The sequence below is a fragment of the Mustela putorius genome, unplaced genomic scaffold, assembly GCF_011764305.1.
Source record: "Mustela putorius furo isolate JIRA1106 unplaced genomic scaffold, ASM1176430v1.1 tig00000196_pilon_pilon_pilon, whole genome shotgun sequence".
Classification (NCBI taxonomy): domain Eukaryota; kingdom Metazoa; phylum Chordata; class Mammalia; order Carnivora; family Mustelidae; genus Mustela; species Mustela putorius.
Window position 1 is genome coordinate 1863552 of NW_025421310.1, and position 27750 is coordinate 1891301.

General features: G+C 52.6%; 1 protein-coding gene across 2 annotated transcripts; it reads left to right on the top strand.

Annotated features, from left to right (window-relative positions):
- The first annotated feature begins 12 nt into the window (after positions 1 to 12).
- AXL (AXL receptor tyrosine kinase) lies at positions 13 to 27710 on the top strand. Of its 2 annotated transcripts, XM_004776076.3 has the most exons (20): positions 13 to 533; positions 1748 to 1970; positions 2309 to 2409; positions 2933 to 3109; positions 7926 to 8006; positions 8154 to 8269; positions 11747 to 11957; positions 12257 to 12396; positions 13059 to 13209; positions 13418 to 13444; positions 14639 to 14771; positions 15088 to 15179; positions 18060 to 18155; positions 18296 to 18373; positions 19787 to 19879; positions 20267 to 20388; positions 21020 to 21129; positions 24486 to 24645; positions 25089 to 25225; positions 25841 to 27710. In XM_004776076.3, exons 1-20 carry the CDS (start codon positions 470 to 472, stop codon positions 26190 to 26192), a joined length of 2664 nt encoding a protein of 887 aa, XP_004776133.1. In that variant the 5' UTR covers positions 13 to 469; the 3' UTR covers positions 26193 to 27710. The 2 variants fall into 2 exon arrangements, with proteins under 2 accessions (XP_004776133.1, XP_004776134.1); XM_004776077.3 differs by lacking the exon at positions 13418 to 13444.
- Positions 27711 to 27750: the final 40 nt, after the last annotated feature.

Consider the following 27750-nt stretch of genomic DNA (forward strand, 5'->3'; position numbering starts at 1 on the left):
CCAGAGGGACAGCGCCCAGAGCTGGGAGAGAGAGCCGCACAGCCTCCCTGCCTCGCTGGCCCCAGGATTTGGGGTGCAGTCCTTAGAGCGCCTTCCCCCTCCTCAGCCTCCCTCCGGGGCCCCTTTAAGACAGGGCTGGTCCTCTCCTCCCAGAGTTAACCCCTCCAAGCCCAGGTGGCCCCCTGGGCTCCCGCTGGTGGGCGGAGGCAGAGGGGGAGCCAGGGGCGGGGAAAGCGTTGCCCGAAGTCTGAAGTCTGGGAGAGAGAGTAGGAGGCTGGGGAGCAAGGAAGGCGGCGGCCGCTGAGGAGAGCCGGTGCGGGGGCCCAGCCGTGGCAGGCGGGCAGTGCCAAGTCCAGGGAGCCTGGAGCTGGGGGGGAGGGCTGGGGACAGCCCGGCCCTGCCCCCTCCCCCGCAGGGTGCCCAGCAACTTCTGAGGAAAGTTTGGCATCGTTTGCGTGGTGCCCCGAGGATGGGCAGGGTCCTGCTGGCCTGGTGCTTGGCGCTGTGCTTCTGGGGATGCGTGGCCCCCAAGGGTGAGTGATGGGGCCCTGCTGGGGGTGGGGGTGGGGGGACGACCCGGGGCTGGGCTGAAGCAGGAAGGAGTGGAATGAGGGGTGGATGGCAGGTGTTGAGGGGAGTCTGGGCTGGCCCAAGGATTGTCTTTGGGACAACAGAGGGGGAGACAAGGAGACACCGAGTTAAATGAGTTAAATGGGGAGAGAGGAGAGAGGCCGGGTAGAGAAAGGGGCTCAGAGAGGAACAGGACAAGAAACAGAAACTGGGAGGGTCTGAGATGGAAAGAAGTGAACACAGAGCGAGACAGAGAGACAGAGAACCTGGGGGCTGGAGTGGGGCTGGACTTGACTCGCGGGGGGTGGGGGGCGCTTAGGGAGAGGGGCTGAGCTGGGGGCTGCCCCGGAAGGAATCTTCCAGAAAGGAGCACGAAGTTAGGCAGTGGGATGAGGAGGACTTCAGAGCTCTAGGGGGGAACGCTTGTCACTGTCACCCTTCCACACACTTGTCCTTACCCCATCACTGTCTGTCTGCTCCATTTCTGGGATGGGGGTCTCCGGCTCTGGCTGTAGATCGCCATCTCTGTGGAGCTTCATTTCTCTGTCCCAGTCTCTGGTTTCTGTCTCCCTACTTTCTAGGTGTCTCTATAATGTCTCTGTCTCTTTGTCTGTTTGCCTCTGTGTCTCTCCCCCAACTTTGTCCTCCTCTCAGGGGTGTCTCTCCCTCACTTATCATCCTCTGTGTCTCTCTGGTCTCTGTCCCTCAGCTGTCTCTGAGTCCTCAAGCTTGACTCTGTCTGGCTTCTCTCTGTCTCTCCTTCCCTGTTTCTCTTCTCTCTCTCTCCTCTCCCTCCCTCCTTTTTTCCTTCCGCACCGCACCATCTACCAGCACCCATCTACCACCAGCAGTCCACCACCAGCCGATCTGTCAAGTCTCTAGAGACCCTAAGGAAGGGCAACAGGGGCGGGAACAGGGCCCGGCCCTGCTGGGCAGTCGGGAGCGTGGGAGGCTGCCAGATCCCCGGCCTACTTCCCAACAGACCAAGGATGAGGCCCCTAGGAAGGACGGAGGCTAGACCCCAGTCCCCTGGGAAGGCTCCCATCCTCCCCCAAAGCCTCCACCCTCCACCCCCCCCCCCACTGAGGTCACTTTACAACTATGTGGGCCTAAGGGCCTGGCAGGCTGGGAGGAAATCAGGGGTTCCTAAGCTAACTCTTTCCCCATCTCCCCACAGGAGCACAGGCTGAGACAGACCCTTTTGTGGGGAGTCCAAGGAACGTCACAGGTGCCCGGGGACTCATGGGGACCCTTCGGTGCGAACTCCAGGTTCAGGGGGAGCCCCCTGAAGTGACCTGGCTTCGGGATGGACAGGTGCTAGAGCTGGCAGACAGTACCCAGACCCAGGTGCCCCTGGGTGAAGATGGGCAGGATGACTGGAAAGTGGTCAGCCAACTCAGGTGCCCAGCCTCCCCCTGACCAGCCGCATCCCTCCTGATCCCTGTCCCCACCCCACTCCTCAGCCCCCAACCTCCATCACATGATGGGTAAAAAATTATGGGCAGGAGCCCCACCTGGGCTGGAACCCCAGTGTGGCCACTCGCTAGCTGTGTGGCTTGGAGAATGTGATGTAACCCCGGGTTTCACTTTCCTCTTCTGTAAAACGAGTTAATAATAGTACTCACTCCTTAGCTCTGACGAGTTTCTAGTCCTGACCCCCTTCCTGCAGTTCTGATGACCCCTACCCAGGGTCCAGCACTGACCCCGAACCTTTCTGTCTTTCCTCTTGTTCTGTTAGAATCTCCTCCCTGCAGCTCTCAGACGCGGGGTGGTACCAGTGTGCGGTGGTCCTGGGAGGAAAAACCTTCGTGTCCCAGCCTGGCTACGTTGGGCTGGAGGGTGAGCCCTGGGCACAGAGGTTGTGGGCGGACAGGAAATCTGAGTGGTCAGAGGGTGCTGGAAAATTTAGGGGATATGCAGCCTGGGTGTGTCAAAGATATTTAGGGGGTCGGGAAGCTGGGGAGTCTGGGAATTACTGGGGGCAGGCCTCGGGGGGATTTTATGTCCTGGGGGAGAAGATATCTTGGCTTGGTTGTGACATGTCCTAGGGGCAGACATGGTTGGGGTAGGACATTCTGGGGATCGGGTAAGGAGTCAGAGGTACAATTTAAGCCTCTCCCGCGCCCCTCAGGGTCTCACTTTTCTCACTGAGACTCAGATGTCCCAGGGGTCAGATGCTGGTGGGGAAGTACCCAGGGGTACTGGGATCTTGTGTTCTGGGGGTAAAGGCCTGACAGGTTGGACATCTGAAGGACGTTCGGATGTCCTGAGGAATCAGATACAGACGTCAAAGAATTTGCAGTGAGTCAGACACCTGGGGAGCTCAGAGGGACCTTGGCAACTACCATGCCCCCCACCCCAGGCCTGCCTTACTTCCTGGAGGAGCCTGAGGACAGGACTGTGGCCGCCAACACCCCCTTCAATCTGAGCTGCCGGGCACAGGGGCCCCCAGAGCCTGTGGACCTTCTCTGGCTCCAGGATGCGGTCCCCCTGACTCTGGCCATGAGCCATGGCCCCCAGCAAACGCTTAGAGTTCCAGGTAAGTCTGGGGAGTAGCCAGCTCTGCCTAGAGGGCCAGACAGGATGGGAGCAGGGAGCAAAGGAGTCTTTTGTGCTCCTGTGTGAGTGCCTGACCCTCTGTCCTTCATTGTCTCTTTCTGTCTCTGTCTCTGTTTTCTCTCTTTGTCTGAGTCTCACTGTCTCAGCATCTCTATCCATATCTACCCCTCGTCTCTCTCCCTCTGCTTTCTCTGTCCCTTTTTGTCTCTCTGTCCTCTGTTTCTCTGTCTCTTTCTGCTTCTCTGTGTGTGTCTGTCTCCCTGTCCCTCTGTCTCTCTTTATTCCCCCCAGCTTGTCTGAATAGAATTCTTTGTCCCGGGTTTCCTCTGAGCTGTCCCATGGCCCAAATGTGTGTGTGGGCCTGATGTCCCTTTGTCAGCCCCTGACCCCAAGCCTGGCACCGGAAGCACCAGGCTGTTTTCTCCTCCACCTCCTCCACCTGCCCACCTCTGTATCAGAAGAGCTGAAAGCGGAGAAAGAGGAGAAAGTGGGAGAAGGAAGGACAGTTCCAGGGAGAGAGAGAGATCAAGAGACATGGGAAGGGACAGACCACAGAGGTAGCTTAAGATGCAGAGTGACAGGACAGGGAGGTCTGAGTGACAGCAGAAAATCTCCTAGCTTCAGAGTGACCATCCATTTCCGCACCACAGAGATGGGGCAGGACCTAGCTTGGGATCACAGCGCGGTCAGAGGTAGTGTGAGGGTCCCTGCACTTAGCCGTTTCTCCCTCACCGAGGAAGGAGAGTTGGAGGAACACAGCCGGGTGAGGATCAGTCTGAGGGAGGCAGCTGGACCCTGGCGGGCTTCAGCTTCCGGCACCCCAACCTGCTGCCTCTGTCTGCTGGGATGGGGCGGGGTGGGGGGCTCCTGCCTGAGGGTCTCTTGGGCTAGAGGGAGGTGTCCACATTCTCAACATTCCGGGGACTCTGAGTGTGCAAGGAAGAGGTGGTGAGCATGCCAGCCCCCAGAGGGGTGACTCAGGCCCGTGGCTCTGGGGTCTGAGTCAGCCTGGCAGGACCCTGGAGATAGGAAAGGAGAGGGGGATGGGCCACCCATGCCATCCCAGGAAGGAGAAATGGGGCAGCCCCCCCACCCACAGACATGAGAGGGCCCGTGTGTGTATCAGTGTGTGGTAAAGCTGTAGGGGGAGGGTGTCTGTGGGTGTGTGTCTCAGTGTGTGTGTGAGGTCCTGTCTGTATGTATCCGTGTCCCTCTAGATCTGTGTCTCAGTGTGTATGAGGCCGTGTTGTGTGTGTGTGTGTGTATGTGTCTAAGAATACCTGTGTCAGCCTGGCCTCTGTCCTCCTTTGCACTTGCGTGTTCACAGCTGTGACTCGCTGTGTGAAGGTGGCATGTGTATGTGTGTGTTTTGGGGGAGAGATGGCAGAATGAGGGGAGGGAGTGTTTTGTGGCTATTTTGCATCTAGCTCCCTGTAGAAAAGTGACATTGTCACGTCACAGGTGTGCATCTGTGGGTGTGAGTGTGTCGTGGTGTGGACACCTGTTTCCTTGTGGAGACAGAATGTTGTCAGTGGACAGTTTAGTCTTCCTTGGTGTGTTTTCACTCACTGTGGCTGTCCACGCATTTGTCTGTGTCCACACATGTCTCTGGGGTTCCCTTGCATAGGTCCTGAGGGGGGTGTGTTGGTTTGTGACTCTGACATGGACCCCGATCTGTGTGTGTGTGTGGGTGGGTTGGTGGGTGAGAGAGAGAGAGAGAGAGAGATCTACAGCAGGCGGTAACAACTCCCTTCTTCTTCTGTCCGGTCTCCCTATGTATCAGCCCCAGCCCTGATTGTCTCTTGGTAGATAAACTTGCCAGCCTGTGTGTGTATGTATGTCTGTGTCACCTCTAGGCACATGGCAACTATGTGTCTGCCTCACTGTTTATGCAAGTGAGTTTCTGTATAGTCTGCCTCTCGGTAAATGTGTCCAAAGCGACCTGAGTGTCCAGCTGTGTTTGAAGGACTGGCTTTGTTTGTTTGCAAGCAAGTCGGCATTAACCTTATTCATGTCCTGGTGCGTATCTGTTGGACCACTCCAACCTCAAGGTCTATGTGTGATTCCCTGTGTGTATTTCCACAGGCAGGTGTGTGTGTTTGTCAGTTTTTTTTGGGGGGGGGGGCAGGATATTGCTTTGCTAGGTGTTTGACTGTGTGTTTATGTTTGTGATATATGTGTTTGTGTATGTGCGCCAACGTCAGACCCTGTGTAGATACGTGCAAGTCACTGGCTGGATACTGGTGTCGCTGCGTGTTTGCAACCCCATCAGCTCCTAATGCAGCTTAGCCAGTGCCCGGTTTTCTGTTTCTGTGCCAGTAACGGCCCCTGTGTGTTAAGTGTGATTCATTGTGTGAGTGTGAGGGTGGGGGGAGGTGCCGTGTCAAGGAATTTTGTCCGTTTATGTGTGTCTGTCCCTCGATCTGACTCAGGGCGTGCCCTCTCTCTGTCCATCTCTCTGATTCCCTCGGAAAAAGCGCGGGCGTGGGAGGAGGAGGAGCGGGAGCGGAGAGGGAGAGGGACTGTGCATCTGGGAAGCACATCTGGAGTGGGCCGGCTCCAGTGGCGGAGGGAGAGCCCGCTGGAGGGGAAGGGTCCCAGGGCCCTCCATTCCTGCTCTCCTCGTCTTCAAGGTGCCCTCTGAAGCCGAGGAAGGGGGGATCCTGCGCCGCGCGCCCCCCAGCCGCCACCGGAAGTGCCGGAGCGGGAGGGGGCACCCCGGTGACTCACGCGGGGGCAGGAATGCTGCGGTCGGAACAGGACCCGGCTCCAGAACTCCCTCGCGCCCCGAGGCTCTTTGGACCGGCAGCACCAGCCCCTGCGCGGTGACCCTGGCGGGCCCCCACGTGCCAGGTGGCTGGACCGGACCCAGGCTCCCCGCCCCCTCCGGCAGCCGACCGGGGGCTGTCCTGCCCCTCCCCCGCCGGCGGGGGCTGCGGCCGGGCTGGGCACCTGACCTTGGCTGCGGGCTGCTGCCTGGGCAGCAGCGCTGGGGAGCTTCCCTGCCCACCCCCTTCCGGCCTCGGCCGACTTTCCCTCATTCCGCTCCCTCTGCCGACTGAGAAAAGGAAACTTTGTGTCTGCGGGTTGATGGTGGTGGTGGTGGGAACCGGAGAGAGCGCGCGCGCTCACACACACATACACTTTCACACGCAGACCGAGCAGGAGGCACACACAAGCCTGCAACATCCATAGGCAAACGCAGTCTACCCGCAGACACCCAGAAACACAAGGTACATATTGGAGCGCCTGGCTGACTCAGTCCGCTAAGCATCTGCCTTCCTCTCAGGTCATGATCCCAGGGTCCGGGGATCAACCCCCACCTGGGGCTCCCTGCTCCACGGGAAACCTGCTTTTCCCTCTCCCCCTGCTCATTCTCTCTCTCAAATACATAAATAAAATCTTTAAAAAAGAGAGACATATTGGGGCGCCTGGGTGGCTCAATGGGTTAAGCCTTCTGCTCAGGTCATGATCTCAGGGTCCTGGGATCAAGCCCGACATGGGGCTCTCTGCTCGGCAGGGAGCCTGCTTCCTCCTCTGTCTATGCCTGCCTCTCTGCCTACTTGTGATCTCTCTCTCTCTGTCAAATAAATAAAATATATTTTAAAAAAAAAAGAGAGAGACATATTAAGTCACTTACCCATAGAATTACACAGGCTCATATTTCCACATACATACCCAGAAACACTCAGGTACACAAAGGCATACACGTAAAGTCATTCACTTGTTCAACAAGCATTTATGGAACACCTACTGTGTGCAGGGCTATTGTGGACCTGTATGAACCTTGGCATACAGCAGGGGACTGAATAGACAGAAACCCCCGCCCTCCTATAGCAGGGTTGACAGACAGTGAGCAAGACATACAGGTAATGGGCAAAGTATGTTGTGATGAGAAGAGCCAAAGAAGAAAAGTAAAGCTGGGGAGAGGCTAGATATGGCCATGGGGTCCTGGCTCTGAACAGGGCGGCCAGGGACAGAGTGACAGAAAAGGTGGGGTCTGAGTCCCAAATGTGATTGAGTGTGGGCGAGAGCCCTGTTCACTTCTGTGGGAAGATAGAACAGAGATGCAAAGTTCCCGAGATGGGAATGTGTCTGATATCTGAGTTCCCAGTGAAGTGGGGGAGGGGGACGGGAGTTGGTAGGAGCTGAGCTTAGAGCATATAAATGAGCGAACACCTCTGGCTTTACATACAGCCATCAGGGCCTTTTTCTTAAGTATGTGTCTGCTAGGGATATATGCCTCCATGTGTGTCTGTTTGGCTCAGTGTGATCGTGTCTGTGTTTGTGCAAGTATGTGATTGTGTGAATGCGTATGTCTGTGTGCGTGTTGGTGTGTGTGTCTAGGTATGAGTATGGGTACTTTTGTATGTGTGTGTGTAACTATGTGTTGGTGTATGTGCCTGGTGTGTCTGTGTGTAACTATCTCTGTGTACACATATGAGTATGTGTGTTTCGGTGTGTGTGTTTTTGAGTGTTGTTTGTGTGAGCATATATGTGTGTCTCTGTGTATGAATGTGTGTGTGTGTGTATGTGTGTCTCTGTGTGTGTGCCCGTGTGTGACTGCGTGTATATGTGTCTACAAAGTGGGGTACTAAGACTGAGGCCACCAGCCTGTCCTTCTGTCTGGGGACAGAGGCCTGTGCTCCCAGCTCAACCCCCACCTCCCTTCCAGCAGGAGCCCATGTGGGCTGCACTGACTGTCGGGCAGGGCATGGTAGGTGGTGGCTCAGCATGGCCTGGGAAACCGTCCTTCCCCTCTCTGACACTGGGCCTCTCCTTTTATGACTCCCCAGGTTTGAACAAGACATCTTCTTTCTCCTGTGAAGCCCATAACGCCAAGGGGGTCACCACGTCCCGCACGGCCACCATCACAGGTGAAGGAAAGGGAGCTGGGGATTTGGGTGTCAGAGGGTGTGTGGTCTGGCCCAAAGGTCAGAGCTGGGGTAGAGGGAAGGGGGGTCTAGAGGGGAGCTTCGGGCAAAGACCCCCCAGGGTCAGCCCTGCCCCTCATGTCTCCACAGTGCTCCCCCAGCGGCCCCGTGACCTCCACCTGGTTTCCCGCCAGCCCACAGAGCTGGAGGTGGCTTGGACCCCAGGCCTGAGCGGCATCTACCCCCTCACGCACTGCACCCTACAGGTGAGACCTTAGACTTGGCTCAGCCCTCCTCCTTCCACCACACATAAGCCCCCTGCCCCTCCCTGGGAAACCAGCCCTTCCCAGCCATGCATGTGCTGAGAGGCAGTAGAGCCTCCAGTTGAGTCAACACTAGATGTCTTGGCTTCAGATCCTCCCTCCACCACCAGCAGCTGCAGGAGATGGGACCTTGTGACTTAACCTCACTGGACTTCAGTCTTATCTGTAAAATGGGCAGATAGGCTTGTTGTAAGAATTCAATGAGTGAATACAAGGACCAAACTTAAAATAGTATCTGGAACATAGGTAATGCCTAATAAACTATTAGCTGTTTTAACTTTTTTTTTTTTTAGTATTAGTAATACTGACTCTGGCCAGAGTGGGAATCCTAAGACAGCATGGGTCAGAACCTTCTCTGTCACCAGCAGGTGACCACAGCCCTGTGCTTCTCCCATCCCAGCCCTGATCACTCTGGGTTGCCGCTGTCTGAGGGGTGAGTCTCTCTCCCCACTGGACCGGGATCTTTGGGAGGACCAGTCCTGGCCTGTCTCAGTCACCACTAGGTCCTCACGATTGCCCAGTGCAGGTTCCAACTAGAGTAGGACACATTTGCTAGAAGAGTCCCTGACCTGAAGTGTTCTAGACCCAGCCTTCAGCACCAGAGTTGTTCTTAGTCTGCGCTAAGAAAAACAAACGCAGATTCTCTGAATACAAGACCCAATTCTGGCCTGAAGTTCTTTGAGATCTGGAAGTTGGAGTGAGGGCAGGACAGTGTCTGCCCCGACAGATGATAATAATTGGTAATGCCCAGTGTTTATGGAGTGTCATCTCTGTGGTGGGCCTTATGTTATGACTTTATGTTTTTATGTGTGTTTGTGGGGGCAGGGTCTGTGGAGACACCCACTTTCCAGATGTAGAAGCTAAGGTTCAGAGTAGTTAAGCAACCTGTCAAGGATCACAGCCAGGAAGTGGCCGAGGTGGGATTTGAACCCTCACCTCCCCAAACCCAAACAGCCCCCTTCACCCTCTTGGAGACCATTCAGAGCCAACACTTGATCAAATAAGAGCTGTCTTTCTTGTAATTACGTGCCCTAACCCTAGAAAGTAATCTGCTAATCTTCCCATTTTCAAGGGAAGGAACTGAGGCCTGGAGAGGGGAAGTGATCTGCCCTCCCCATGGGCTTTAAAGGATAAAACTGATTCAATCTTCAAGCGTGGGCCCACTTGGGAGATCTCAAATGCTAGGTCAGGCATCAGCTGTACCCCCCAACCCACATGCGTCCAGTGTCAAAGAAAAGCAGAAGTGTGTCCTCTTCCTTCTCCAGGGCTCACTTCCTGCTGTGCCTGGCCTGGGGCAGGAGGGTTCGAATGGGAGGGCTGCAGGGAAAAGAGAAGTGGGAGTGGGCACCAGGAGGCTGACTGTCTGGACCTATGTCCCTGTGTCCCCTTTGTCCCAGCAGAGGTTCCCCTTCTCATCTGTCACTGCAGGTCAGAGAGCGGGCATGGGACAGCTTCCATCCCCCACCCCCATCATATTACCCACCCTCCCAGACCTCATGGTGGGATCCTTCCCCACAGCCGTCTGTGGGACTCTGGGCAAGTTGCTGAACCTCTCTGGGCCTCTGTTTCCTCATCTGTAAAATGGGAATGAAAAAAGAAACTGACCTCAGAGGGTGGTGGCAAAAAGACCAGGAGTTCAACCAGGATTGCGCCTGCTGGGGTGCTTGATACAGAGTCTACACTGGGGAAACGTTAACCATCGATAGGATGCACAAACCGACTTCTGTGCTGTGTGTCATCGAGCCTCATACCTTGCCAGGTAGGGACTCTTACATGCCCATTTTCCAGAGATAGGAACGGAGACTCAGAGAAATAGACACCCATTCTAGGTCACACAGCAAATGATACCCAAGCCAGGACTTGGATATCCAAGATTCTTTGGGTCCACACCAGTAAGCGGTAAACTTCCCTCTGAGAACACTCAGTGTGACAGTGTGGTTGGGTCTCCTGGTTGCTCCCCCGGTGTTGAGGGGAGGTGGCAGCATCCTTGTGGTGTGTGGCTGTAGAAGTTGTGGTTATGTGTGGCAGGGCTGTACAAATGTCTATACCTGCTGTGGTCCCTGCCATGCTGATCGTGTTATTACTGGGGATCAGGCGAGTGTCCCAGCTGGGGACGCTGTGTAGGGCATGCAAAGTTTGCTACTTGTAGCCGGGCAACTTCTGTCTTGCGCATGCACACACACACACACAATAATAGCAATAGACACTCACCGTGCACGGCCTCCTCTAAATGCTTGCAAGCATCAGCTCACTCAACCCTGCAAGTTAGGGAGACATTGTTGTTATCCCATTTTACAGATGAGGAAACTAAGGCACAGTGCTAGGGGCTAGTAGAGGCGGGATCTGAACCCCAGATCCAGCGTCTCTGCTCAGCACCAAGTTCTGCTGCCTCTCTGAACAGAGGAGAAGTATTGTTACTATCACCAATGTTCTTATTTCTTTTTAAAGATTTTTATTTATTTGAGAGTGAGAGAGATAGAGAGAGCATAGCAGGGGGAGAGGGTAGAGGGAGAGGGAGAAGCAGGCTTCCCGCTGAGTGCGGAACCCTATGTGGGGCTTGATCCCAGGACCCCGGGATCATGACCTGAGCTGAGGGCAGACACAACGGCCTGAGCCACCCAGGCGCCCCAAGGCAAAAGTTTTGAAGACAGGTTGGGGTTTAGTTCCCAGCTTCATCAGTGACAATCTGGTAACCTTGGGCAAAGTGATTCTATCTCTCTGAGACTCACTGTCCTCATCTGTAAGTGGGGATGCCCATGGTACCCAAACACAGAGCTGAGGGTCAGATGAGCTCAGATGTGTAAAGGGCTTTGCTTTTTTATTCAGATATGCATAACGTGCATAATCTTCAGTGTGCACCTAGATTGTTAAACACAAATGTTCATCCATGTCACCACCCTCCAGATCACCACCCACCAGCTCCCCACCCACAAGGATCCCTGAGCCCCCAGCGATGCCCACTCTTCTGATTTCTCTTGTAGGATGTTGCTTTTGTCTGTGGTTGAATGTCATTGTCATTTTATTGATGCTGATCACCTGCCCTGCTCCGCACAGCTTGTCCTACCTTCAGCCTTTAGGTAGCCCTGGAAGGCATTTGTTCTCTAAGTGCCCATGTTCCAGATGAGGAAACTGAGGCTCGGAGAGGGCAAGTCTTGCCAGAGGTGGCTTTTACAAGTGATGACGGAGCCACATCATGCATCTAGGAGGTCTTCTCGCTTTGCAGCTGCATGTGCCCCTGTTACACCAGCACAGAGCACTCTCTCTCGCGCGCGCGCACGCGCTCTCTCTCTCTCTCACACACACACACACTCACCCTTGCAAAGTTGTGCCATCACCCCAGGACCACCCCTACCAACTTGTGTGAGCCCCGTCTTGAGATCTCCTGGCCGTCCCATCCTCAAGCCCCTTCCCTCTCCCCAGGCCGTGCTGTCAGATGATGGGGTGGGCGTCTGGCTGGGAGAGCCAGACCCTCCAGAGGAGCCTATCACCTTGCAAGCGTCTGTTCCCCCTCACCGCCTTCGACTGGGCAGCCTCCGTCCTCACACTCCTTACCACATCCGGGTCGCCTGTACCAGTAGCCAGGGCCCCTCACCCTGGACCCACTGGCTTCCTGTGGAGACACCGGAGGGAGGTAAGAAGGGGCTGGTGTGACGCAGACGTCACTCACCGCGGCTCACATCTGTGCCACCCCAGGCATCTCCTGTCACCCATTAAGCCCAAATGGCCTCAGTCCCTCCCACCCAGCCCCGGACTCCCCAGCATGGCCCACTGGCATCTCTCCCAGACCTCTCCCCTGTGCTTCCGCTCATGGCAGGCCTGCACGAGGTGCCCACGTGCGTTCCCTTTGCACTCTGCCCCTGCTTCCTGGGAACAGGGGAGGGGGTCAGGAAGAGGTGGGGGTGCCAGCTTCCCCTCTTCCCTGTCCTCCAGTGCCCCTGGGCCCCCCCGAGAATGTCAGCGCCATGAGGAATGGGAGCCAAGCCCTGGTGCACTGGCAGGAGCCAAGGGCGCCCCTGCAGGGCACCCTATTGGGGTACCGGTTGGCCTACCGAGGCCAGGACACCCCCGAGGTGGGTGCTGCTGGCAGGGCTGGGTCGGAGTGGCTGGGAGGAGGGAGATGGGGAGGAAATGTCAGGGTGGACAGGACAGTGGTGTGGGTCGGGGTAGTACAAGATCATACGGCACCTAGGAGAACACGTTCTAGGGAGGTTTAAGGGGTCTGGGGAAGGGGTAGGGAATGGCTATTTAAAAGCACTGTACAAAGCGTTTCAATAGACTTCCAGATGTCCTGTGACGCTTTTATAGCAGATAATCCTAGAACACCTTGAAGAAGGGGTGATTTTTCCTATTGGGCATGGAGGTGATGTTGGAGCAACAGCACCCTGGGTTGGACAGATGGGGTGGGAGATTGGGTGGGAGATCAGGAGGGCATAGAGGAACGTGGGTGGAAAGATGGGGATGGGGGTTCAGTCCCCCCTTGCTAGCACTTGACAAGGGGCAGTTAATGAGGCAAAGGGCCGATGCTCGTGGAGCTGATGGTGGAGTGGGCGTGGGGATGGAGAATGGAGGTAGGGGTGGTGGCGAGGAATGAAGGGTGGGAGGAGGTAGGGAGGAGGGGTTGGGGGCAGGAGGGGGCTTTTGGAAAGATGGAGATTTGAGGCTGAGGGTGAAGTTTTAAGAGTTAAGGGCAGATAGGGGGCACTCTACCCTGACACTCCATCCGACATCCTAGGTGCTCATGGACATAGGGCTAAAAAGAGAGGTGATCCTGGAGCTGCAGGGGGACGGGACTGTCCCCAACCTGACAGTGTGTGTGGCAGCCTACACTGCCGCTGGGGATGGACCCTGGAGCCTCCCTGTGCCCCTGGAGCCCTGGCGTCCAGGTAAGTCCCAGTCCTGCTCAGCCCCCTTCAACCCATTCTCAAGGACCCTGTCTTGCCCTGATGCCCCTGACTTTCTCCCTGTACCTTTCAGTGTTACTTACCCCAATCTAGGCTCTTTTCCCACCCGAAGCTTAATGAGAGTCTCGTCCATGTCACACCAGCCTTACCCTCTCTGAGCATGTCCTGCCTCTGTCCTTTCTCCTCACAGGACAAGGACAACCAGTCCACCAGCTGGGTAAGGCTTCCCACCCTCTCTCCTCCCTCCTTTCTCTCAACACCCCCTGAGGATCCCATCACCATAAACATACCTGTTGCCATTGCTTTCATGTTTCCCAAACTCATCACTCTAATCTTCTACTTCTGGGGTTTGTGTGGTCCTTGATGGAGTCGCCTGGAATGGCCCTGAACATTATAGGTACTCAGTGAATTGTGGTTGGATGGATGGGCAGACAGATGAGTTATCCCCCCTCAAATCCATCCCTCTCAATATTTCTCCAGCAATTCTCGAACATTCCTCCTACAGCCATTGTACCCTCCTAGCCCTGTTCCAGATCATCTCTTGTAACCCAAACTACTAGCCTTAAGTATTCCTTACGTGCCTTCCTACATTTCTTTCCATACCCTTCTCACACTAATCCCAGCTTCCTTTCCCAGTCATCCTATTACAGTCCTTGGTTCCTCACCCATGCCTCCCAAACACAGGACACATCCACACTTCTCATTCACAAACTGCACATTTTTCACACCTTCACCACATATCCCACATACATCCATATATCCTGGAAAACTTTGGGTCCACGCTATCCCACACTCTTCAGGTCTCCGTGCACACCCATTGACACTCCTCACCCCTCGCCAGTCCTAATCCATTCCCGCTCTGCACACATCCACCACACCAAACTCCCGGAACACTCAGCACGTACCCATTCCCACGTTTTTACACACTATGTCAGCTCATCCCATGCCCACGCTCCTTTCACACCAGAATTAAATCCTTACAAATCACTGCTCACTACTTGTATCCAAAACTCCTTGACTACTCCTCGTTCATATACCCCAAACTCCTCCAATACTCCTCTGACATTCTGTGCACCGTCCTTTGCATACTTACTTCTCTCCCATCCTTTGCTTTATGGAAACCCCTCCATCGTCAGCGCGCACTCCTCAAGACCATTCCTTGGCCATTTGTCCATAAGCCTCCTTCTCCTTGCACACGCCCCACACACCCATCCTACACTCCATGCATTCTCTCCCCCCGCTCCCCTGCTTTCCAGACCCAAGTCCATCTCCTCGGAGAAGTGAATGCCTCTACCTACCCCATGCCTCATTAGATATTTCCACATCTGTTTCCCTCCAATGTCACATCTTTGGGGTCCAGGGAGCGGGATCCAGGGCTTCCCCCATGACCTGTGTGCCATACCCCTGACAGTGAGTGAGCCCCCCGCCCCTGCCTTCTCATGGCCCTGGTGGTACGTACTGCTGGGAGCCGTTGTGGCCGCTGGTTGTGTCCTCATCTTGGCTCTGTTCCTCGTCCACCGCAGGAGGAAGGAGACCCGCTATGGGTAAGTTGGAACTACGTGAGTAGGGAGGCTTGTGTGGACTGGGATGGAGAGGCTGGGGCCAGGGAGACCATGAGGAAGCTTGTGTGGGACAAGAGATTACCGATTAAGATTCCGATTAAGAATCGGAATGAGATCCAGGGTCCGGGTGATGAATGGAAGGCGGGGGGGGGGGGTAGAAGTCTCAGACATGCTTAGCAAATGCTGGCGGGGTGGGGGGTGGCTTGGGCTTAGGGTGGTGTTCACTTTCACTGTTCTCAGAAGGAGGGGTTTGCACTTGGTTCTGCCCTGTCCTCACCTCCTGCCCATTCTCCCCAAGAGAGGTGTTTGAACCAACAGTGGAAAGGGGTGAGCTGGTGGTCAGATACCGTGTTCGCAAGTCCTACAGTCGCCGGACCACTGAAGCCACCTGTAAGTGAACCCCCACACCTCCCCGCCCTGGTTGGGGGCTGACGAGCATAGAGACTGGGGCCCGCTGGGCTTCTGTTGATGCCCGAACCAAAAGTTCCTGAAGACCTTGGAATGATAGGACATTAGAACCACAGACTCTGACAACAACAGAACTGTGAAATCACACAGACCCTTAGAATAATAGGGTCTTAGACAAAAAAAATCATAGGAAGACCAAACCTTAGAGCTACAGGATCCTAGAACAATGTGATGATGATGGCGATGAAGAGGACGAGGATGGTAGGATGATCGTGAAGCCAGGGGTGACAGCCAACCCCAGCAGTCCCTATGTGACAGGTGCTACACATGTCATTTAATTGAATCCTCACGACAACCCAGTGAGGCAGGTACGTCTTCCCTCCCCACCACCCCCACTGCACGGATGAGGAAGCAGTGGCACAAGAGTGTTTAAGTGACCTCCTCAAGGCCACGCAGCTTGCACGTTGGATAGCTGGGCTTTGAAATCAGATCATTTTGCTCTGAAAGTCCATCCCCCTGAGCTTCCTCTAGGAATTAAAGAATGTTAGAGAGGTAGAATCAAGCTTGGCTGAAATAATTCCAGGATCAATACCATAGACCCTTAAGATCTTGAAAACCAGAGGGTCTTAGAACTCTAGACTCTCCATGAGACTGTGGAATTAAGGAGGGTCCCAGCCATGAAGGGACCTCAGAGGCCACATCGTCAAATTCCTTCCTCTTTCCAGCTGGGGCAACTTAAATCCAGGAAGGAAAGGGACAGAGCGATGTCTTTCCCCAGCACACTGTGAGAAGGCTGGCGGGGCCCCAGGGAGATATTGGAAGAGGCTGGGAAAGACATTTAATTCAAGAGGAGCAAGGATAGGAAGCAAGGAGGTCATGGTGCTCTAGTAGGGTAACGTGCAGCAGCGATTCTCAGAGTGTGATCCTGGTCCCTGGGGGTCCCTGAGACCACTGCAGGGGATCCATGAGGTCAAAACTATTTTCGTAATAATCCCGAGATGTTATTTGCCCTTTAGCACCCTCGTTCTCTCACACGTGTTCTGTGGAATTTTCCAGAAGCTCTCTAATACATGATGATGTCATCACTCTTTCTGTTGACAAACATCTGCTTCTTTATTCTTGTGTTTGAAAACTCCATCCATTTTAATTTTTTAAAAGATTTTATTTATTTATTTGACATACACAGAGAGATCACAAGTAGGCAGAGAGGCAGGTGATGGGGGGGCAGGCTCCCCGCCAAGCAGAAAGCCCCATGCGGGGCTCGATCCCAGGACCCAGGACCATGACCTGAGCTGAAGGCAGAGGCTTAACCCACTGAGCCACCCAGGTGCTCCCATTCATTTTAATTTTAAAAATACAATAAGTGTTGATCTGTGTCAGCCCCCTGAATGAAAGCTCTTTGCCATCCACAGTAATTTGAAGACTGTGAAGGGGTCCTGAGGCCAATAAGTTTGAGAACGGTTGCTATAGAGCTACGAAAATAAATCACAACTATGTGTGAGAGCTACATTATGGCTGTCTCATAGACACCGTGTTGAGTGAAGGAAACCAGAGACAAAAAAGAACACAGTATATGATTCCACATTGATAATATCCCCAAACAGAGAAGGCCAGTATATGGTAAGAGAAATCAGGAAGGTGGCTGCTCTTGAGAGGGCGGGTCATGGTCTGTTCTTGACCTGGGTGCTAGTTACACTGTTGTGTTTGCTTTGTAGAAATCCGCTGAGCTGGGGGACCTGGGTGTCTCGGTCAGTTGAGCACCCAACTCTTGGTTTCAGCTCAGGTCATGACCTCGTGGGTCCTGAGATTGAGCCCCGGGTGGGGATCCCCGCTCAGCAGGAAGTCTGCTTGAAGATTTTCTCCCCGTGCCCCTTCCCACCCCGCTGGCGGGCGTGTTCTCTGTAGAATAAGTAGATCTTTTTTTTTTTTTTGACACAGTGAGAGAAAGAGACAGTGAGAGAGGGAACATAAGCAGCAGGATGGGAGAGAGACAAGCAGGCTTCCTGCTCAGCAGGGAGCCCAATGGGGGCTTGATCCCAGGATCCTGAAATCATGACCTGAGCCAAAGGCAAATGCCTAATGACTGAGCCACCCAGGCGCCCCTAAAGAAATCTGTTGGTTAAGCAGCCAACTCTTGATTTCAGCTCAAGTCGTGATCTCAGAATTGTGAGGTTGAGCCCCATGTCCGGCTCCTCACTCAGCAGGGAGTCTGCTTGGGATTCTCTCTCTGCCTCTCTTTGGGCTCCTCCTCCCCATCTCACCTGGGAGCGTGTGCTTTCTCTCTCTCTCTCTCAGAAAGAAATCACTGAGCTGCTCCCTTGTGATTTATGCAGATTGTAACTCAATAAAAAGTTAAGAAATATTTTTAGCAACTGCTGTGGCATACCACTGACCTATCAGGGTGCCCAGTGGTACAAGATTATGTGACAGGCTCTAACCCTTTTGCTGCTGGTTTGGGAAAAGATTTGGGGGGTCTAGGGGAGGAGCTAGGGCAGGAAGTGTGCTCAGGGCAGTAGCTGTTTGTTTGTTTGTTTTTTAAGATTTTATTTATTTATTTGATAGAAATCACCAAGTAGGTGAAACCAAGTAGGCAGAGAGGCAGACAGAGAGAGAGAGGAGGAAGCAGGCTCTCTGCTGAGCAGAGAGCCCAATGCGGGGCTCGATCCCAAGACCCTGGATCACGACCCGAGCTGAAGGCAGAGGCTTTAACCCAGTGAGCCACCCAGGCGTCCCCAGTAGCTGTTTTTGAATGAATGCTGAAGTATTTCAGTATTTTAACAATGGTACATCCCTCTTGACATCCAAATGTCTCCTGAGTGTCAGCCCTGCTCCATGGCTCTGTCCACCCTTGCCCCCATACAGTGAACAGCCTGGGCATCAGTGAAGAGCTGAAAGAGAAGCTTCGGGACGTGATGGTAGACCGGCATAAGGTAGCCCTGGGCAAGACGCTGGGAGAAGGTGAGCCCCCGGCCCCCCCTCACCCCCAGCGCACACACACATTCCCCTGAACCACGAAGTCCTTCACTTCCCCACCCATACCCTGTCACAGTCCCCCCAAGCACCCACTGATGTCAGTGTCTCCCTCTTGTCCCCCACAGGAGAATTTGGAGCCGTGATGGAGGGCCAGCTCAACCAGGATGACTCCATCCTCAAGGTGGCTGTGAAAACAATGAAGAGTGAGTCTGAGCTTGCATGTCTACATGGATGGGACCCCTGACCCCTCACCCGAAGGCTTTTCCCTATGGCCCTAATGAGGCCAAAGAGCAGAAGAGTGAGTTGAAAACCAGCCTTGCCACAGAATCTCAGGGTTTCCAGATAGGAAGTGGAGTCCGTACTAGGTGCTTTAATGGATGGGATTTAGTATGGGGAGACTTATTACAAAGGCACTGGAATGATGGGGAGCAGTGAGGCTGGAGATTAGTGACAGTCATACTTCCATCCTAAGACCTAAGGCCAGAGTGAAGAAGTGGTGTCACCATAGCCACCGCCAGGGATGCCTGGTGGGATTTGGGATTGCAGATTTAGAGGCTGCCTTGTGCAAGCTTGAAATACACAGCCACCATCAAGGCAATGCTGGAAGCGGTAAGGGACAGAGTGAAATACCCTGACTTCTCCCTCTCCACCTACCCACCTGCCAGTCTTCCCATTGGCAAACTCCAACAGGAAAACAGGAAACAGTATGAACAGTACAAAGAGGAGCCTGGGAAATGTAGTTTTGGTGGGGGCCAGCCCCCTTGGTGGGGGAAGGTCTGGAATGTAGCTTCATCATTTATCAGCTGTGTGATCTCAGGCAAGTGACTTTCCCTCTTTGAGCTGCGTTTCTTCATTTGGGAAAAAAGATCATAATATCCTTGCCTCCTAGGGTGAGCCAAAGCACTTAATGCTGGGGTGGTAAGTGGTCTGTGCAAGGAATGTGGACTACGACTATATTATTTACAGGGTCAGAGAGGGTGGGAGCCACTCCAGGGTCACACAGCCCAGGAGTCCAGGGCCAAGTCTTTTCCATACGAGGAGGGCCAGGCTGCTGCTGATGGTGAAGGAGGGGGATCCTTTCTCAATCAGTGGAGCTAAAAGCTTGGGTTATGGAGCCATCAGTGTCTTCCCATTCATTCATTATTGAACACTTTTTATGTACCAGGTTACGTTCTCCACCTAGGTTTGAGTCCCAGCTGTGTGACCTTGGGTGAGTGGCTTTGCCTCTCTGAGCCAGTGTCCCGAGTTGTAAAAAGGGAGTAATGGGATGAATCCCCAGGGAAGCAGCCTAGCATGGTGTGTGCACCTGGATCTCAGAGCCGGCCCACCTGGCCTTCACTTCTGCCTCTTCCACTTGCAAGCTCTGTGTGCCCTTAGGCAGATTTCCTTAACCATTCCGTGCCTTAGTTTCCCCATTGTTAAAACAGAGAGAATAATGGTCTCTCCTCAGAGGGTTAAATAAGTTCACATATATACATACATACACACACACACACACACACACACATATAGCTGAGTGCAGCACCAGGCACAGATGACAATGATGATGAAGGAGAGGAGGAAGGAGTCCTCCCTCCCCTCTCCTCTTCCTTATCCACCTTCCTCTCTCCCCCAAGTTGCTATCTGTACGAGGTCGGAGCTGGAGGATTTCCTGAGTGAAGCCGTCTGCATGAAGGAATTTGACCACCCCAACGTCATGAGGCTCATTGGTGAGGGAGGGGCAGGTTTGAGGGTGCCCAGGACTCCATGGAGGCCATCCAGGAGGAAAACCCCTCCCTCCGGCACTGGGAAGATCAAACCTCCAGGCTCCCTGCTCCTCCTACCCTCAAGCTCCCTCCTCCTTCTTTCCCTCAGCTTGGAATGTGACCTCTGACCTTTCCCAGAAATAGCTGAGGTCCCCAGGAGGGCTCTGGAAACTTCCCTGGGAACAGTGCTGGAAATGGCTTCTCTTAAGCTTGGTCCTTGCCACCCACCACCCACCCCACCCCCAACAGTTTGGAACTTAGATTTGAAGGGGAGGGAGAGAGAGAACTGAGGGAGGGGATGGCTTCCCCTCCTGGCCAACTGGAGTGACAGGGCTGCCTGGGGGTCCTCAGGCGTCTGTTTCCAGGGTTCTGAACGAGAGGGCTTCCCAGCACCCGTGGTCATCTTACCTTTCATGAAACATGGAGACCTGCACAGTTTCCTTCTCTATTCCCGGCTTGGGGACCAGCCAGTGGTGAGGGATATTTACTTGTCTGGTTCCCAGATATCCACTGAGCACCTGTCAGGTACCCAGCACCACTCAGACACTGGGAACACCACAGTGCCCAAGAGCTTGCTCTCGTGGAGCTGTCTGCCAGTGAGAGCACCAGGCAATAAAGAAGTCAACCAATAAATAAGCAAGAGAAATTTAACTGCTAGGAAATGAAGAGAGTCAAGTGAACAACAGAGAGGCCAGGCAGGTAGTTTGGGTGGACTGAGAAGGTCTTACAGAGGAGGTGACCTTGAAGGAAGAGCCAACTGGCGGCGGGAGGTGGGGAAATCTGGGGGGAAGCAGTCCTGGCAGAGGACATAGCACAGAGGAAAAGGCTTAGAGGCAGGAACAGGCATAGTTCGTCTAAAAACCAGAAAGGAGGCCCCTGGCTGGAAAAGTGGTCGCACGTCCAGGTCAAGGGCAATAGGAGATCAACTTGAACGGGAGGGCAGGAGGCGATTATATAGAGCCTTGTTGGAAAGAGGTTGGATTTAATTCTTGGAACCATGGGAAACCACTGCAAGGCACACACAGGAAGGGAAAGAAGGAGGGAGGGAGGAGGGATGGATCTCAGGGACTCCGCTGACCTCCACTCCTTCCTACGTTGCCCCAGTTCCTGCCCACTCAGATGCTGGTGAAGTTCATGGCAGACATCGCCAGTGGCATGGAGTATCTGAGTACCAAGAGATTCATACACCGAGACCTGGCTGCCAGGAACTGCATGTGAGTGCTAAGCCTTCCATAGCTACTCTCACCCCCACCCCACCGTCCCCTCCTCAGGGGAGCTGCATCCCTCCTTCTAGGAGGGAAGAAGGGTCTAGACACACATACCCCTCAGGCAGGCCAGAACTCAGTACTGCAAGGGGATTGGAAAAGACTTCGTGGAGGAGGGGAGCCTGGAACTGAGATTCTGGAGGGGTATTTGAATGTGGAGAGAGTAGAGGCAAGAGGGTGGGCTCAGTGAGTGGCATGACGTGAGCAAAGGGGCAGAGATGACCAATGACAGTGGGGACATTGAAGCCTCATCTCTGTATCCCTCCATGCTGACTATCTTGCCTGGGGCTGCCCTTAGCAAGGGGCCATATTGAATAAGGGGACCAGACACCCTCCTTTCCCCCACCAACAGACATCCCAGAAAATAGGCCAGAATTAAACTAAGGTCAGGATGGAACATGTATATACAAACACAGGCTTCGACTATTAGTTTCATTACAATATTGGACTCAGAAACCGGAGCTGGAGAATTGGAATCTTCTTCAAGATGGGTAAACGTTTGCAACTCTCGGGAACATGAACATCTCTTTCTTTCCCCCCAAATTCTTTCTGTGGAGAAAGTCCAATCTCACAGAAAAGTTGGAAGACTTGTTCAGTGGATGCCCGTACACTACCCTGGGGGCAATTATGCCATATTTCTCCTCTCTTCTCTGCCGTTCTCTCTTTCCTCAACCGCTTCAAAGCAAGTTGCCTAAATCTTCAATAGGTTATCTCCTAAGAATGAGCATTTACATGTAAATTATAGTTCTGTTGTCACACCTGAGAATAGTAACCATAATTCTGCAACATAACTTCATATCCATCCAATCCATATTCAGATTCTTCAGTTGTCCTCCAGAATGTCTTTTAGGGTTGTTTTTTGTTTGTTTGTTTGTTTTATTTTGCTTTGTTTTTTGTTTTTCTTGCCCCCAATCAGGATCTATTCAAGGTCCCCCACACACACATTTAGTTAAATCTGGAATAGCCTCCCCCCCCACCATATTTTTTAAAATATTTTATTTATTCATGGAGAGAAAGAGTGTGAGTTCATGCCAAGGGGAGGGACAGAGGGGGAAGCAAGAGGGATAAGCAGACTCTGTACTGAGTGTAGAGATTTACAAAGGGCTCAAGGCAGGGCTTGATCTCACCACCCTGAGATCATGACCTGAGCCAAACCAAGAGTCTGATGCTTAGTGGACTGAGGCACCCAGGTGCCTCCCTCCCCTGCCTTTTATATTGTTACAGCATATTCTTTTCTTTTTTTTTTTTTTTTCAAAGATTTTATTTATTCATTTGACAGACAGAGATCACAAGTAGGCAGAGAGAGAGGAGGAAGCAGGCTCCTTCTGAGCAGAGAGCCCGATGCGGGGCTCGATCCCAGGACTCTGGGATCATGACCCGAGCCGAAGGCAGAGGCTTCAACCCGCTGAGCCACCCAGGTGCCCCTGTTACAGCATATTCTTTTGGAAGAGACCAGGCCCGTTGTCTTACAGGATATGACATATATGTGTCTGTTTCTTTGTGTTGGCATTTGCCTTGTTCCTCTGTTCCCTGTATTTCATGTTAATTGGAAAACGTATGTAAAGTCTTCAATAGACTCAGAAAGGAACTTCCTTTCCTTCTGCAACTTGGGCTGATCCTGAGCAAGCCCCCTTTGAAATAATGACACTGAAAATGGAAGCAGACAACCCATTGTTATGCACCTGTTTTTTTGTTGTTGTTAAAATATCAAGGGGTGCCTGGCTGGGTCAGTCAGTGGAATGTGTGACTCTTGGTCTCCAGGTTGTGGTTTTGAGCCCCATGTTGAGAGTAGAGATTACTTTTAAAAAAATCTTAAGGGGTGCTTGGCTAGCTCAGGGAGTAGGGCATGCAGCTCTTGATCTCAGGTCGTGCGTTCAAGCTGCACATTGAGCATGGAACCTACTTTAAAAATAAATAAATAGGGGCGCCTGGGTGGCTCAGTGGGTGAAAGCCTCTGCCTTCAGCTCAGGTCATGATCCCAGGGTCCTGGGATAGAGTCCCGCATTGGGCTCTCCGCTCAGCAGGAAGCCTGCTTCCCTCTCTCCCTCTGCCTGCCTCTCTGCCTACTCGTGAACTCTGTCAAATAAATAAATAAAATCTTTTAAATATATATATAAATATATATATAAATAAAAATATAAAATAAAAATATATAGATGTATAAATATATAATATAAATATAAATATATTATATATATATATATATATTTTTTTTTTTTTTAAAGAAAGTTCCTGGGGGCACATGGGTGGCTCAGTCATTAAGCATCCAATTCAGCTCAAGTTATGATCTCAGGGTCTCGAGATGGAGTCCCATGTTGGGCTCTGTGCCGGGCATGGAGCCTGTTTAAGATTCTCTCTCTGCCGGGCGCCTGGGTGGCTCCGTGGGTAAACCTCTGCCTTCGGCTTAGGTCCTGATCTCAGGGTCCTGGGATCGAGCCCCATGTCAGGTTGTCTGCTCAGTAGGGAGCCTGCTTCTCCTCTCTCTCTCTCTCTTTGCCTGCCTCTGCCTACTTGTGATTTCTGTCTGTCAAAAAGAAATAAACTCTTTAAAAAAAAAATTCTCTCTCCCACTGCCCCTCCCCCACCTCCTAAAAAATAAACGAAAAGAAAGTTCTTTGCGGATAAAAAGAAAGGAAGATTGTGGCTTCCCTTGGAGAGGTAGGAAGGACTGATAATGTAATGTGTTTCCTTCTTTCTTATACTTGAAAAAAAAATGTTTATTTTATATACACTGAAACACCCACATCCTACGTGTGCAGCTCAATGAATGTTTACTTGTCATGTAAACAACCAGCACTGGATGAAGATAAAAAAAACAACATTTCTAGGCCCTGGCGGTCTCCCTAATGGACTTCCCAGTCACTGCCCCAAGGGAAAACCCTTATTCTGGACTTGAGTCACCTGTTCTTAAATGTCACATAAATGTCACATAAATGTCACTCGTGCAGTTTGTACTCGTTTGTGTCTGGTTTCTTTCACTCAGCATGATGTTTTTGTGGTTAGCCCATGTCTCTGTACGTATTGGTTAGTTCCTTCTTTTTCTTTGCTCTGTGGTATTCCTTGTCTAGATGATGTCCCATGATGTTCTGTTTCTTCATCTGGGTGCTGGTTACATGGGTGCGCTTACGAAACTTCATATGGACCAAACAAGATGGGACACATTTCCCTTCAGTCTGGGTTGACGGATCCTCAACCCCAAAGAGGGACAGCCAGAGTGGCAGATGGAGACGTGTCTGAGAGTGAGGGCAGGCTTTCCAGTGGAGGGGGCAGTACAGTCACCCCGTTCCTCTTCCCAATCTGGACAGGCTGAATGAGAACATGTCTGTGTGTGTGGCGGACTTCGGGCTGTCCAAGAAGATCTACAATGGGGATTACTACCGCCAGGGACGCATTGCCAAGATGCCCGTCAAGTGGATCGCCATCGAGAGCCTGGCTGACCGTGTCTACACCAGCAAGAGCGATGTGGTAGGTGTGGAGATTCCCCACAGGAGTGGGGAGTCAGTGGCTTGTTCATTTCACAGCACAGGGGCCTGGTGGTAAGGGTTAGGCATGTCTGGGGTTGTGCTGGGTGTCTCTGAATGGTGGTGTGGACATGCTGGGGACATGTACAGGTTCAGGAGGTGGCAGGTTCATATAGGAGATGTGTGGACAGTGTAGGCTGGGAGAGGTGGCGATAAGTATGTGTATGTGTGTAGACGTGTGCATGGATGGGCACGTCTGTATGTGCACAAAAGTGACCTCTGTGAGCCTGTCCCTGCGCCGGTGTTGCAGTGAAGAGGAATGTGTACCCGCTAAGATAGCGATGGACACGTGCGCACAAAAATGTGGGTGTACCCATGAACCCATGTATTTGGGGGTGTCTATGTGCAGGACAGACCCTCTAATTCTCTCCCCTCTGCCCCCCACAGTGGTCCTTTGGGGTGACGATGTGGGAGATTGCCACGCGGGGCCAGACCCCATATCCCGGAGTGGAGAACAGCGAGATTTACGACTACCTGTGCCAGGGAAACAGGCTGAAGCAGCCTGTGGGCTGTCTGGACGGACTGTGAGGATCCTCAGGACCCCGCCCACCCCCTCCCCCATCCCAGATTTCACTCCCAAGACCCTGAGCACCCCCACATGGCCCCAACCCTCTGCAACCTGCACAGAACCCCTCAGACTGTTGAGGAACTCATGTGAGCACCCCCCCTGCCCCCAAATTCTAATTCACCCCAGACTCCTGAGCTCTTGCCCTTCCCCCAATCCTCTTAAATACCCAGGACCCTCCACCAGCCCCCCAGTTTGCTGTCCCGAGCTTCTCCAAACTCAAGGGTCTCCTCGGAGATATCCTCAGGATCCTTCAGGACAGAGCTTATCAAACTTTGCTGTCTCACAGCACGTAGAGGAGAGCAGAACATTGATCCAGCGCTTTCAGGGACAAAATCTGCTCTAGCAAATCCTCACTAGAATACCACTCAATACCCAGAGAGCTTCCCCAAGACCCTTTCCAGCTCCCAAGTTTCCCAGGACCCCCTTTGGAAACTCTTGAGAATTCCCAAATCCCATCAGAAGCCCCCAAACTGCTCACGGTTCCTTCCAGTTCCATGAAATGCTTCCAAACTCTCAGAATGATCCCCTTCTGAGCTCCTGCTATCTCTCACCCCTCACTTTGCTGCCCCAGGTATGCCCTAATGTCCCGGTGCTGGGAGCTAAACCCCCGGGACCGGCCGAGTTTCTCAGAGCTTCGGGAAGATCTGGAGAAGACGCTGAAGGCCCTGCCCCCTGCCCAGGAGCCAGACGAGATCCTCTATGTCAACATGGATGAGGGAGGAGGTCATCCTGAACCACTTGGAGCTGCTGGAGGAGCTGACCCCCCAACCCAGCCTGACCCTAAGGATTCCTGCAGTTGCCTCACTGCGGCTGAGGTCCATCCCGCTGGACGCTACGTCCTCTGCCCTTCTACAGCCCCTGGCCCCACCCTGCCCACTGACAGGAGCTCCCCACCTCCCCCAGGGCAGGAGGATGGAGCCTGAGACAACGCTCTACCTGGGAATCCCTCTCAGGAGTCAAGCTAGGCACTGCCACTGGGGGAGCCTCCCCACAACTCTCCCCACTCCAGGCCTCACCCCCGACTACAGCCTCCTCTTCCCACCTATTCTACTTCTACCCCCAGACAAATTCTCCCTCTTCTCCATGCCTCAGTGTCCCCGTGTGTAAAAGGAAGGGGTTGGGCTGCGATTCCTAGGGGTCCTCCCGCGTCTAACATTCCAAGATTCTAGATTCTAAGGTTGAAAGAGTCTAGAAGAAAGGTTCGAGGTTTCAAAGATGCTCTTAGTCTTTGGCTCTAAGAACCTAAAATCCCAAAGTTTCTGATTCTAAAGTGCTAAGGTTCCAGACATGAAGTTTCAAGGCCTATATTTTAAGGCCCTCAGAGTCTGTGGCTTGAGATTTTTCTGGTTCTAGAATTCTTGATACAGCCCACCAAGATTTTAGGTTCTGAAGCTCTAAGATTCTAGTTCTAGAATCCATGGCTCTATCATTCTAGATTTTGTTATTTGAGGGTTCTAAGTCCTTAGGATATAAGATTCTAGATTCTACAATTCTAGACATGGAGGTTTTTTGAGGCCTAATGTTCTAAAATTTGAAGTTTTAAGCCTCTTAGACTGTAAATCCTCAGCCTCTAAGACTCTACATCATTAGTCTTCAAGATTTTATCTTCTCAAGTCCTAAGATTCTAATAATGGTTAATTCTAAGTTCTAAGGCTTTATGATCCTTGAAACTCTTTATTATGAGATTCTGGATCCTAAAGATCGAAGAGTCTAGAATCTGCAATTCAAAAATTCCAAGAGTGTAAAGATAGAGGTTGAAAGGTCTAATGTTTTAAGATGGGATGTTCTAAGACTTAGTCTAAGAACCTAGATTCTTTGTCTAAGATTCTAGACCATACACTTCAAGATTCTAGATTATTAAACTCTAAGATTCTAATGTTGTTCTGTTCTATGTTCCAAGACACGTTAGACTCTATTAGGCCAAGATTCTGGATCCTTAGCATCTAAGGTATAAGACTACAGTTAGCTGTGACTAGCTAGATACCAAAGTTCTAATCATTTCTAATGCTGGACACATTTAGGTTCTATGCTGCATTCCACCTTTCTAGGATTTTAGTTAAGGGCCCAAGAATCCACAGTTTTAAGTCTTAAGATCTGAGGCACTGTAGTTCTACGATTCAAATGTTGTCAGATTCTAAAGATCTACAGCTCTTGAATTCCAAGGTATGATGCCGAGGTTCTAATTTTAGAGTATTCTTCTGGGTGACTCTCCCCTTCTGAGCCACCTCTGCTTCCTCCTCCCCTCCTGTGGGGGTATGTCTCCCCTCAAGCCTGTGCAAGAATGCACTGGGGATGCCTCCTTTCCCCAGGAGGCAGTTTCCCTCCTTTTGGGCCATGCTGCCCCCCCTGAGCCAATCCCTCAAGCCCCCCATTATGGAGAGGTGTGGACAGACTCTGGCACCTCCAGAGGGGCTCAGATCATATAAAACTTTATAACCACCCTTCTGTCTCCTCTTGTTTCCACTCAGCTGTCATGTAGCC